Raw genomic sequence first — 13,058 nt, 5'->3', positions numbered from 1 at the left:
AAGCCTTAATCCCCTCCAAGGACTAAAAGCAAATGTTAGCAAACGTCAAGAGCAAAGTTTGCCACCCTCTCCCCGACTCCAATGAAAGTATTTTGGCCTGTAATTAACTTTGGGCACCTTGAAGAATTAATACAGGGGAGATTTGTTATCACCAAGTGTTGTGCATATAAATATATTATCCTGAGTCCTAAAGTCATTTTGAAAAAACTTGAGGGGCTTGGCTTTCTTTTGAAATATTGTGTTCCACAGATAACATTGATGTTAAATTATTTGTTCTCATCTATTGTTTGGATAGAAAATGCAGGTTGTTTTTTGTTCTTTATAAGCTTTCTTTAACATAAGAAGCAGTCTCTGGTAAGGTAGTGTTTCTGTGCATTTGCATTGTTATAGAATTAAATGATGGATTCTGTCATTCAAAAGAGAATGCTTTATAAATCAAGTAAAATCTCATAACTATGAATAAGTTTTTTAAAATCTTATGCTGCCTCATATTCCATACTTTAGTTTTATAGCCTAACTTGATGTAATTTTTAAAGTGTAATTTTTTTTCTATTTCTGTGTACCATTTTTGATTTGTAAAAATGTCATTAGTTTCCCAAGAAAAAGCTTAAGAAAAGTTATTATACATAAAGGACAGTAACATAACAGCACAAAGGCAGGTAGCAATTCTTTATCTGTAGATTGGCAGGAAATGTGCCAAATACACCATGTTCTCTCACTCCCTTCCATTCTCCTCTCCTCTCTGATGACATTCAGTGTAAATGACGTTAAAACTCTAAACTGTAACAAGTGGCAAAAATCCTAAGGTATTCCTTTTCCTTTTTTTTTTTAACTGATCTATTGTTTGGAATTCCTGAATGTAAGAGAGAGTCCTCATCTAATTTTGGGGGCGCAGGGAGTGGGTTACAAATTGTGTTCTGTTTAAATGTTTATGGTTGTGTTTGCCACTTGTCTGGGAAAGCTATCAAGGTGGGTTTGTGATCCTAAGGCAATCCTGCTCAGCAGGTGCCTGGTTTCTTTTTTCAGGGCTGCTATGCAACTGTCCCAAAGCCTGGGAATTGGAGCAATGGCCCTAAATGCTAGCAGGCAGCAAGAGGGAAGATAGTCTAAGGAGAAGGAAGGTCGGGACTAAGTTGCTTAGACCTGGTTAGGGGGCAGGATTTCCAAATGCAGCTGCAGGTAGTGATAAAAAGACCTGAAATTCAGAAGAGGGGTCAGAGGTAGAGATAGAGATTTAAGATCTGAGCAATTGCAGTGAGAGATGAAATTTTACCAGCACTTCATTTCTCCAGGGGAAAGAGATTAAGGAGGAGAGCAGAGGATTTAGGACTGTACCTTGGGGAAATCTTTAATGTTAGGGTGTGGGAGGAAAAGAGAAACCCCGGAAGTATAAACTACCATGCTTGGCTCTGGAAGCCACCAAGTGTCACTACTTCCCCTGAGCTGTTAATTCTGAGCCAGATAATCCCAGTTATACTGGGTGGAGGGTGGAGAATCTGGGAACTAAAATCCTTGTGACTGTCATTGCTTTGATGCAGATTGTAGTAGGTGTAAAAAGAAGCTTATGGGGCTTCCCTGGTGGCACAGTGTTTGAGAGTCCGCCTGCCGATGCAGGGGACACGGGTTCGTGCCCGGGTCCGGGAAGATCCCACGTGCCGCGGAGCGGCTGGGCCCGTGAGCCATGGCCGCTGAGCCTGTGCTCCGCAACGGGAGAGGCCACAACAGTGAGAGGCCCGCGTAACGCAAAAAACAAACAAAAAAAAGAAGCTTATGTTTTTTCTTAGGGGGGACATTACTGGGGGGAACCCTCCATTACCGCAATTTTTAGCGCATATAAGGATTTCCTTATAGTCCTTATATGTATTAAAATTATGTAGCTGTTTCCTAGGCTACTTAATGAGTTCAGGAAGACTGGGTTCATACCACCCTCAACTCTTACTACCAAGAAATTCTTCCTTTTCCAGGATTTCCAGAGAAATATAAAAACACATTGAAACTAGGGTATTATTTGATTTTATAAATAATTTGATTAAAAATTTGATCAAACTGGAGAAACAACAGGACAAGCCTGACAGAAAACAATAGTGGCTTCCTTGACTTCTCAAGCTATGTTTTAAGTTATACTCAGCTTCCTGCCAGGGGAGATAAAATAAAAGAGCCACCTCGTCCCACTGATCTGATATTTAAAAGAGCAGTTGCAGTGCATCTGGTTTTGCTTTATAGGTAACTCTCTAAAATTTTGAAGGACACACCTTGATTCTCAGTGAAATTATAGCAATGCTTGGATAACAAGATAACTAAATATGGAGAAGTGATTACATAATCCGTTAAGGCATCATAAATAGGGAAAATTCGTAGCATGTGTTGAAAACACTTGATGAACTAACTGACTTTCTCCTGGGAATTCGGGTGGCCTAGCAACTTGCGCTCTTGGGTTCAAAAAAAAGTTGCCTTTTTTGCCCACCCCTCCCTCCAGTAAGCTCACGCACTATGAAGGATCTTAGCAACTGTGGGAAAAAGAATGGCTTGCAGTTGTGCTTATCTTAAAAGGATTATGGCAGACCTAGTAATCCAAATGAGAGAATCATTAGCTGCTTTGCCCAGTGCTCAAGAGTTAAACAAACACAACAGGTCACATTTGAGAATGTGATAAATACCTGTTCAGTGACATCCTTTGCTACCACATAGTCAACACCATAATTATCAGCCATATCAGCATTTAGGTAATACCAAACGCATGTTTGGTTCCACAGGACTGACATATGCTCCTGTCTGGAAGTGCTTAAACCATCCATAAAACATTCGAATACGGGACACTCCCAAGTACACTTTGGTCTCAATTATCCAAGTGATCCAGGGCCAGTGCCTCTGGAATCTACAGAACAGCATAGCCCCAAGGTAGAGATTTATTCTTTGATTAACAAAATATCAGTGGATTTCAGGATGTTTCTCACATTGTATGGATTCAGGAAAAAACTTTAGAGCCAAAATTGTCCAGAATAATGGATCTAAAAGTTTTAAGATACATTTATGTGTATATATGTAACATTTTCCCTCAGTTTTCCTGATTGTATATGTAGATCCACACCCTAAATCATATTTAACATGCATGATGTCTCACGTTGGGAAATTTTTATATAAATCTGTAATGTTATGATGATACACTATTCCTAATGTTTTATATTTTAAACATAAGTTGATGCGTATCAAAGTAGAGCAGAGCAAAGTGGCTAAGAGAATAATTTCTGGAATCAGACTAGACTAACTGGGTTTTAGTTCTGGTTTTGTCACATGTTAGCTGTGCAAGCTTCTCTCAGTCTCAGTTTCCTCACCTGGAAGATGAAGATTATGAGAGTATCAGTCTTAGCGGCCTTGTATGAAGACTGAATGCATTCATTCAAGTAAAGTATTTATGACATATACATAAGTACATCACATATGCTAAGAGATTAATAAACTTTTCTTAGCCACACCAGATTTTTAGAAATATTAATGTAAATTCATCTAATCCTTCCTTTTCAGGGTCGGTGTGCTAGAGAGAACTGCAAGTACCTTCACCCTCCTCCGCATTTAAAAACGCAGCTGGAAATTAATGGACGGAACAATCTGATTCAACAAAAGACTGCTGCAGCCATGTTTGCCCAGCAGATGCAGTTTATGCTCCAAAATGGTCAAATGCCATCACTTGTAAGTCACAGTGCTGCTTTTTCAAAATTGCATATGTATGTCTTTTATTTGTTAAGGATATATATCTACATTGGAATAACCTTGCAGGGCCTTCGGGAAGTTAGTCACCAAAGGATTGAGGATGCAGGCTGATAGGTAATTGACACTACAAAGCTGCTGTGCACATGAAGGGAGCAATCAGGTGCGTTGGATTTAAAACCTGGGTTGCAGGAACCATGAATGTAGTTTATAGAAGAATATTAATAAAGGAGCAGGGACATTTTAAGAGGAGGAAGAGGTTTGATTATTATTACATATAACCCTTTTAATTTTAGGATATTAATTCAAACAGATTTCCTTGCTCTTTGATGGTAGTTTTGTTGTGACTTTTTAATAGACTTTTTATTTTAAAATAATTTTAGATTTAAAGAAAAGTTGCAAACATAGTACAGAGAGTTCCCATATTACCCCTCACCTGGTTTCCCCCACTGTTAATATCTTATATTTCCATGGTATATTTGTCAAAACTAAGGAACTGACATTTACACATTACTATTAACTGAACTCCAGACTTTATTCAGACTTCACCAGATTTTCCATTAGTGTACCCTTTCTGTTCCAGTGTCCAATCCAGGATACCACAGTGCATTTATTTGAATCCTGTCTCCCCTCTCTCCTCTGGTCTGTGACCATTTCTCAGTCTTTCCCTGTTTCCCGTGACCTTGACAGTCTTGAGGAATACTGGCCAGGTAGTTGATGGGGGTTTTAACTTAATCTAGCCACAGTTTCCCTTTGCTGAAATTAATAATATTTTGGCGTCATTCTAGACCAATGTCTAGTATTTGTGTGGATCAGTGAGTTTAAATGGATCACCTAAAAAGTAATTTTGTCCTACGGAGAATTCATCTTGTCCTGATACCTTAAAATATAAAGTTATAGTTTGGTCTTAGAGTTTTAAGGGGGAATTGAAAACTGTCCCTGTCTACTGAGTTCTTCCAGGTCTCAAATTTAGTTCCATGGTGTCTCATTCTAATTCCAGCTGGCCTATTTCCTTTTAACCATTATCCGGATACTAATTTGAAAGGTTTATGTTTTCTTTTTTGTAACCCACTTCATTGGTGACTATATAATGAACACACTGAAAACTGAAAGATGTATATAGTATTTAGATGCAACAAAAATGTGGGACTAGGTCAATCTGCTCTCAGCAAAGTGTATCTCATTAGAAAGTTGTTTCTCAGAATTCAAGGACATCTGTATAGATAGGGCACTCCTTAATTGGTACATCTTTATAGATAATGCAAAAAACAGGTGCTTGAGGCATTGACAAGTCACTAAAATTTTGTACCATGATACTCTTTCCAGAATGTCTAGAAAATTTTAAGTAGCATAAATAGATTTCATGTTTTACGCTATTCATTTGCCAAAAACATTTGCCTTGGAATTCAGTGCTGATTAATTACATTGATAAATTCGTTCCCAGAAGGTCACCAGTGAGCTCCCTGGAGTTCCCCTTTGATCTTTAGTAATACTTTACATGGTTGAACTCCTTCAAACTCTGTCCTTAGCTTTCAAACACTCAAGTATTTCAGTTTGTCCTTACTCCTGAAGGGATAAGGAAGAGAAAGTGTTCTAGATACTGAGAATAGTATGAACAAAGCCACAGAGAAATGAATATGCTTGGTGAGTCCAGAAAATGTGAGTAGTTGGGGAATAAAGCAAGGGAGCCTTTAACCCACCATTACTACTCTTGGCCTCTTGTGGGATGTCCCAATTTCAGACTGAGCAAAGAATAGGAGCCAGATTTTATCACACACCTGAGCCCAGCATTTCCTATACAGCTGGAGCATATATTTTTTCATAGGTCAAGGGACATCAGTCAACTACCCTATTTCAGGGAATCATAGAGCAAGGGCCTGGGGTAAAATAGGGGTAAAGACAGAAGGCAGACTATTCATCTTCCCTTCAGCCTCCAGTCAAGTATCTCCATGCCAAGTCTCAACCCTTCACGCATTATTGATTAGGGAGTGGCTTTTTAGAGTCCAGTGAGAGATTCATTGAGTTTTTCAGCCTCTTGTGCTTTCTAATTTGATCCTCCATGCTTTCTATAACAGAATACATTTCCCTTTTTTCTTCAATGAGGGTAATTTCAGGCTGCAGAATATGACTGATATGACTCACAGGAATACAATTTATTTTATAGCATATCACAAGACACAAGACATTGCTTAGAAGACCCCAGGGAACAATTGGAAATTGCTTTTCTGCCTTGTAGATTATTTAACAGTAGCTGTTGTGATGTGATAAACTGATAAAAGATTGATTTCTGTAGTTACTATGTGTACAAAAAGCTAACCTCGAGATGTTTGATATGATCTTCTCTTGTGGTCTAGAAAGCTGCCTTGTGGGCATGTTGTAATTGAGCTAGTGTGAGCAATTTTAAGTGACATTTACCAGTCTGACTTGAAAGAACTGTTCTTTATTATGGATCTTGATTTTACTATGGAAGCAATGTATAATTTTACTTCATTTCCTTGGTACCTACTCTTCCCCAAACAACTCTCTATCCCTTCTAACCGCACCCCCCTCCCGCCCTGATCATCTGATTCTTTTCTCTAAAATATTCCAGCTTTTGTTTAAATTTCCAGTCCTGCTGTTTGTCTGGCTGCATATTAAGACCCATTTGGTATCACTGCCTTGAACCTCAGGTCTTCCCACAAAGCACACTTTGATCTGTTTCTAGGACAACAGAAGAGCACATCTGCTTTTGGAAAATCGAGTCTGTTTTGCTTATTATAAGCCCCCAGATAAAGGGAACGTCAACCTAAATGTAGCTAGAGAACAGATTCTGTTCAGTGTGACTGAACAATGAATAAAAGCCACACCTAGTCAATTCGGGTAGAATGCTTGCTGTAGCAGGCAAGTTTGTTCACTGTATCTAACAGGTCTAAATTGACATTTGCACGTATAAAATTCCACCTCAGAAAGCTCTTGTTAGCTTTATTGAGGAAGTTTAGCAAGTGAGGCAAAGGGTGTGACTCCCTAGTATTTTTCAGTGCAGTTTAAGAGAGATAGTTGCTGATGTTCACAGCAAAAAATTGTACAATTTAAGAACTCCCCTTGGCATAATTAAGAGGCAGACACGAGCACTGGAGAAGAATTTTAGGGCAAGCGGACACATTGGATTCCAACTCTCAAGCAAAGCTAATGTTTCAAAATTTCAGGTCTTTTCACAACTTGGAATCTTCATTACAGAAAGAAATTTCCAAGGAAGGATTCTCACTGCTGGATGTAATATATGCATGTAAAAGGTGGATATGATGTTAGAAGGCTATTAAAAATATTTTTGGCTCAGACATTTTGTATAATCTAGACCTGTCTATATCTAGTAAATTCCTTTTGCTTCTCTGTTTGAATGTGATGATTCACGTGGAACCAGTTCTTTACACGCAGGTAAACTTGACCCAGTCGGGTGTATTCACCTGATGATTCATACAGAGATTACTGGATCATCCATCACCGTGTGCCAAGTCCTCTGGTCTGCTGTATGCTTTTCATGACTTGCATTCCTGTGGCCAAGTCATGGTGTTCCAAACCACAGAGGCTATAAACACGGGACTTCAGTCTTTTTCTTTATCACAGATAGAATCATCTCATGTCTGTCTGGACCCTCCCCACCTTTTTGCATCATTTTTACAATTCTATTCACCAAATATATTTCTCAGAAACAAGCTTATATGTCTGTCTGACATTAATATAGTAAGGAATGAAGGTGATGTAACACTTCAGGACCAAATGGGGAAAAATAGGAAGGTGCAGTAGATAAGAGGAAGGGAGATATACTAATTAGTGAATAATTTCAGTATTTTTAGGCTCCCGTGTTTTGAATGTTTTTCTTCTTTAATTAAATAGGACCTCTAAGATATTATATTACTCTATGCAACTTTGGACCGGGACAGATTTAAGTGAATAGAAGTAAAATTGCAAAATATTTATTTACTTTTTAACTTTTGAAAATATTAAATGATTTTGTAGTTAAAGATGAAAGGATAATATCCTTCCCTCACCAAGATACATTCTACATTTTGCATATTCATCCAGAGTTATAGTTTTTCTAGCTCACATAAACTAGTTTGATTGACTGAAGTATATATGCTATCTCCCTGTTGTCAGGGCTCTTCTATTAAAAAATTATCGTTAAAAAGGTGAGCAAGACATTTTGTAGATTTAATGGAAAAGGAAATTCTATCCATTTTCCAGATTACCAGTCTCATGGTCAATACAGAAATTACAGTGAATTTTAATGAAGATTCTTCAGTGAGTCTCTCAGTTTACCTACTCATGAAACGATGAATGACAACCTTTACGTCTTTCATCTCAATGTGGTGACATTCGGTGTTTTGTAAAGTGATTTTTGCAAAATGTTCAAGTCAGTGGATGACGGGCATTATGTAATTATAAGATTAATATGCTCTTAATATAATTATGACTGTCATTATCATGTGAAATTCCACATTGACCGAGGTTGAGCAGATCATATCACAGGAGTGTTTGGAGTGATACCATGCTAAAAGCCCAAAGTTTTATCAAGATTTTACTAAGTTTTCTAAAAAATTAGAAAAGATTTTACTTTTAGATGTAGCAACTGAGACCTAATATTATGTATTTGTTCCACAAATTGTTCCCAGGTGTAGGCTTACCTTGAGGTTAGTGAAGGCTCAGGGCCCCTCATTAGCGTGGTGTCGTGCCAGGGCCCCGGGAGGAGGCGTAGCAATGTGTTTACAGTGTGTTTGTAAAATTTGCCAAAGATATTTGTGTATCCTTTGTTCTGAAGGCCTAAACTTGGGGCCCCACAGATCCTGGATTCACTCCTGATTGCAATTACTTGTCCAAAGTAGAGTAGTTATTCAGGTCCTTTCCCGAGGCTGTGCATGTCACACAGCTTAAAGCTCCTTTTAGAGTAAAGCAAAATAAATCACACCAGCTGGAGGTTTGCTGCCTTGCCCCACTCGGCTTAATATACAATGTGAAATCTGTTTTTCTAAAAAGTGAAATGAAAATGCTGTACTTTTGCTGTCAAACAGAGGGCATTTGTACATGATATCTTTACAGTGCGCAGTTTCTTTGATAGTGAGGAATCTCAACACTCTCCCTTTATCCTCCCTCATATATTCCCAGGAGATAAATTAAAATGTAATCTCCTCTCAGCCCATTTTGTGTCCTCCTCTGGATCTGGTTAGCTCGGTTGGTGAGAGGCTGGTGCTAATGAGACCATGTGGGCCCGTTAGCTTTCCTGCTTGCGGTCACAGTCTAAGCTCCAGCAGCTACCTCAGCATGGCTTGCCGTTCATCACCAGTGAGGTGAAGGCAAGGAAGTTGGGAGGATCTGTGAAAATCGTTTTCCCTGACGGAGGATAAAAAATCACAACAGCAACGAGAAACAAAGCCAATGCTTGGCAATCTCACCTAGAGAGGATGATATTTTTTTTCTTATCACCATCCTCTTGCTCAGATCAGTAGAGTTCAGTGGTTTGTCACTGAGAGGGCCATCAGGAGACCTAGTGTGAAAAAATGTGGTTGCCCTCCCCACCTGATAATAATCTTTCCCCCAAATAATCCTAATCTGCCATAATAATCTTTATAGATGTACTAAATCTTATTTGAAAACCTTCCTCACCTAGTCTCCCCTCTTAAACCATTCTGTGGATATCAGAAACATTAGCAATTCAATCGTCCCCTGGGACCACACATTTTGTAATAAGAAGTTGCATATTTCAGTCTGTAGTATCACTAAACCGTTTTTTTTTCCCAGACTCTTCATTGGATACCTTTTGATACTGATGATTTAGCCACTCCAATTAAAAACTGCCACGCATACATATGTGTGGGTGTGTGTACGTGCATGTGCACATGCATGTGTATGTGTTATACAGTACCCTGTGCTTCTAATACTGTTTAGCATTTCAAAAGACCGTTTGGGAGTGGCCTTCTGCTTAACGTTTTCCCCGATAGAGACCAAAACGGATGGATTTTTCAATCTCTCTGCCACTAACTTTCGATCCCTGAGTGTTTCTTTTGTTTGGTGATTTTTGATTTGGATTCTTCTAACTGGTAAACCTAAAAGTAATCAATGGCTTAGGAATCCCTTTTGACTCAATTCACTAAATATTTCTTGAGCATCTACTCTGTGCTAGGCATTTATAAGAGTAAGAGATGGATTAAAAGGTGAATTAGAAACAGTCTCTACCCTCTAGGAATATATGATCTAACAGTAGTGAAATGGTGGATTAATGTTTTCGTGATCCCCATCGTTTCTGCTTTGTACCTGATCCTCCGTATTTTTATAGCTTTGGGCTTTCTTTTTTCCTCCGTAGAGTATTTTTATATTAGCCATGCAAGGTTTTGTTTTAGTTTGTGTCGTTGTTTTGGGGGCGGTGGTGGTGGTGCTTTGTTGAACCTCTGGTAATTATAACCCTTTGCATCCATTTATCCTGGATTTGCACTGAGATGTCTCTAGTCTCCAGGCTTCCTGTGGGTTCTTTGCTTTTCTCAGCTCTTGCCATTTCCCCCTCCCCGCAAACCCTTCCTTTTTTCATACCCGTTGTTAAAATTGGGTAACCACTTGATTTTTTAAATACTTTTTCTTTCCTAGTGGTATACTAAAGTTAATTGAATTGTCACTGTTATTACATAGTGATTCACCAACAAATAATTTTTAGGGCAGTTCTTGTTCACGTCTCAGGAGCAAAGTTAAAATCCCCTCACACATCTGAGGAAGAAGTCATTTACCCTTCTGCCAGATCCTTACCTCTAGGAATCAGCCGTGGATTATAATTCCTGACCTGCTCTGCAGCTTCTCCCACCACCTACAGGCAGATCCAAACCATAACTTGTTCCCTCTTTCCTGTGATACTTTACACCTTTTATATGCACAATAATCTATCGACCCTTCCCCTACCTGTCTTCCTTCAATGCTTCCCCTTATTTGGAGACTTCCATGATTAGTAAGGTCAGAAAAGCCAGGTCTAGGTGAAGATAACTATTCACTTTGACCCTTGAATGTATTTGTTTTTCTTCACTCTCTCTTGGGCCACAGTGACTTATTCATTAACAGGTGTGATTAGTACATAAACACCACTATCAGCTTGCATCTGTTTATAAAGCTCACTCTCAATTATTGAGGGACCAATTAACTAGTCTGGAGGTTATGTGGGCCTCCTGCAGTGTGCCTTTTGGCCACTTCAGTCACCCTAGAACAACGCTCAGAGAATGTGGAGATGACCAAGCAAAAACAGGTGGCTGTTTCTGTGAAACAAAAAGGATTCAGTTGTGCTCCTCGTCAACAGCTAGTAAAGTCTGATGGAAACAAAAATGATACATTTCACTGTGCTTTGGGATTATCTAAGGATAGAAATATGCATGGTGACTGGGGAAAGGGGCTTCCTTTTGTACTGTATAAATGCTTGTAAATGAGTAATAAAATTAAGGTCTTATGAGTGATAAAGTTAAGAGTGCTATTTTTCTGGTATTAAAATCAAGTCAACAAATTGTTACCAAATGTTTACCATCCTATAAAAGAAAATGTTTAGTCGTCCACCTTTAGACAGGAGTTTAGAGAGAGGAGACCTCAATTATGATGTTGACTTCAGGCCAGGATTAGCCTAAGAGACTTAAGTGTCTTGCATTCATCCAACAATAATTGTAACTGACCTTGGATATTATTCAAGTAACTACAAATAGATCTAGGCTGTGGGGAGATACAGAGATGGATTTAGCATAACATTTAATTTTTTTTCTTTATACTAGCTTGAGGAATAACTCATTTTAAGTAATAAATCAGTGTTACTAAGATGTATATGTGAACTAGACATATTTATTTGAGGCATCATTTTTCACTGAGCTGTATTATTATTCAGAGGTGCTTCAGAATCCTTTAAGGCCAAAATGTGGTGGCTCCTAAAATTTTACCTTTACAGGAGTCCATCTATCTCCCCATTCTTAGTCACTGAGTAGTTATTGTTTTATAAACAAATAGTTAAGAACATGAATTTTACTAACTATGTAAAAGAACATTTTAGTGAGTACTTTAGTATCTGTTTCTAAAGTTTAACTTCTTCAGCTTATGGAATCTTGCTACAAGTATTAAATTCACACCAATAGATTTTTATATAATTAGTGCTTTACTTCAGAAATTGATGGAGTGCTTTATTTTTTGGAATCCTTTAGAATGAGGGTCAGCAAAATTTTCTCTAAATGACTAATAAAAGTATTTGAGGATTTGTGGGAAAGAAACAAAGTTGAGGATATTATGTAGGTACTTCTGTAACAAGAGAGGAAACAGATATCCACACTTTTTGTTATATAGGTCTACGAGTGAGTGCAGTGGAATTTATTTATGGACACTGAAACACGAATTGCATATAATTTTCATGTGTTGTGAAATATTACTTATCTTGTACTTTTTTTCAACCATTTAAAAAGGTAGAGAATAACAAATGCTGGAGAGGGTGTGGAAAAAAAGGGAACCCTCCTACACTGTTGGTGGGAATGTAAATTGGTACAACCGCTATGGAGAACAGTATGGAGGTTCCTCAAAAAACTACAAAATAGAATTGCCATATGATCCATCAGTCCCACTCCTGGGCATATATCCAGACAAAACTATAATTTGGAAAGATACATGCACCCCTATGTTCATAGCAGCATTATTTACAATAGCCAAGACATGGAAACAATCTAAATGTCCATCAATGGATGAATGGATAAAGAAGATGTGGTATATGTATACAATGGAATATTACTCAGCCATAAAAAAGAATGAATTAATGCCATTTGCAGCAACATGGATGGACCTAGAGATTATCATACTAAGTAAAGTAAGTCAGAAAGAGAAAGACAAATACCATAGGATATCACTTATATGTGGAATCTAAAATGTGACACAAATGAACTTATCTACAAAACAGAGACAGACTCACAGACATAGAGAACAGACTTGTGGTTGCCAGGGGGGAGGGGTGGGGGGGTTGAATTGGGAGTTTGGGACTAGCAGATGCAAACTAATACGTATAGAATGCATAAACAACAAGGTCCTACTGTATAGCACAGGGAACTATATTTAATATCCTATAATAAACCATAATGGAAAAGAATATGAAAAAGTAGTATATGTGTGTGTGTGTGTGTGTGTGTATATATATATATATATATATATATATATATATATATACTGAATCACTTTGCTGTACACCAGAAACTAACACAACATTGTATATCAACTATAATTCAAATAATATTTAAAAAAAAATAAAATAAAAATGTAGAAACCACTCTTACCATTCTGGCCATGCAAAAACAGGGCAGGCTGGATTTGGTTCAGGAGCTGTGGTTTGC

General features: G+C 38.0%; 1 protein-coding gene across 7 annotated transcripts in view; it reads left to right on the top strand.

Annotated features, from left to right (window-relative positions):
• The window catches only part of MBNL3 (muscleblind like splicing regulator 3), a 70,917-nt gene that overhangs the window by 33,455 nt on the left and 24,404 nt on the right, over positions 1-13,058 (top strand). For 6 of the 7 annotated variants that reach the window (XR_014327142.1, XM_082865362.1, XM_082865363.1 and 3 more), the window contains exon 2: positions 3,523-3,687. Coding sequence is in view for 6 of the 7 variants with exons in the window: in XM_082865362.1 (XP_082721488.1) it covers positions 3,523-3,687 (165 nt within the window). In the remaining variant the exon portion in view is untranslated. Of the gene's footprint in view, positions 1-3,294; positions 3,688-13,058 lie in introns of those variants that run through there. The other variant, XM_082865364.1, reaches the window with a different exon arrangement.

The sequence above is a fragment of the Leucopleurus acutus genome (assembly GCF_964270905.1).
Source record: "Leucopleurus acutus genome assembly, chromosome: X".
Classification (NCBI taxonomy): Eukaryota; Metazoa; Chordata; class Mammalia; order Artiodactyla; family Delphinidae; genus Leucopleurus; species Leucopleurus acutus.
The sequence above is the reverse complement of the archived record's forward strand: the minus strand, read 5'-3'. Positions and strand labels throughout refer to the sequence as shown.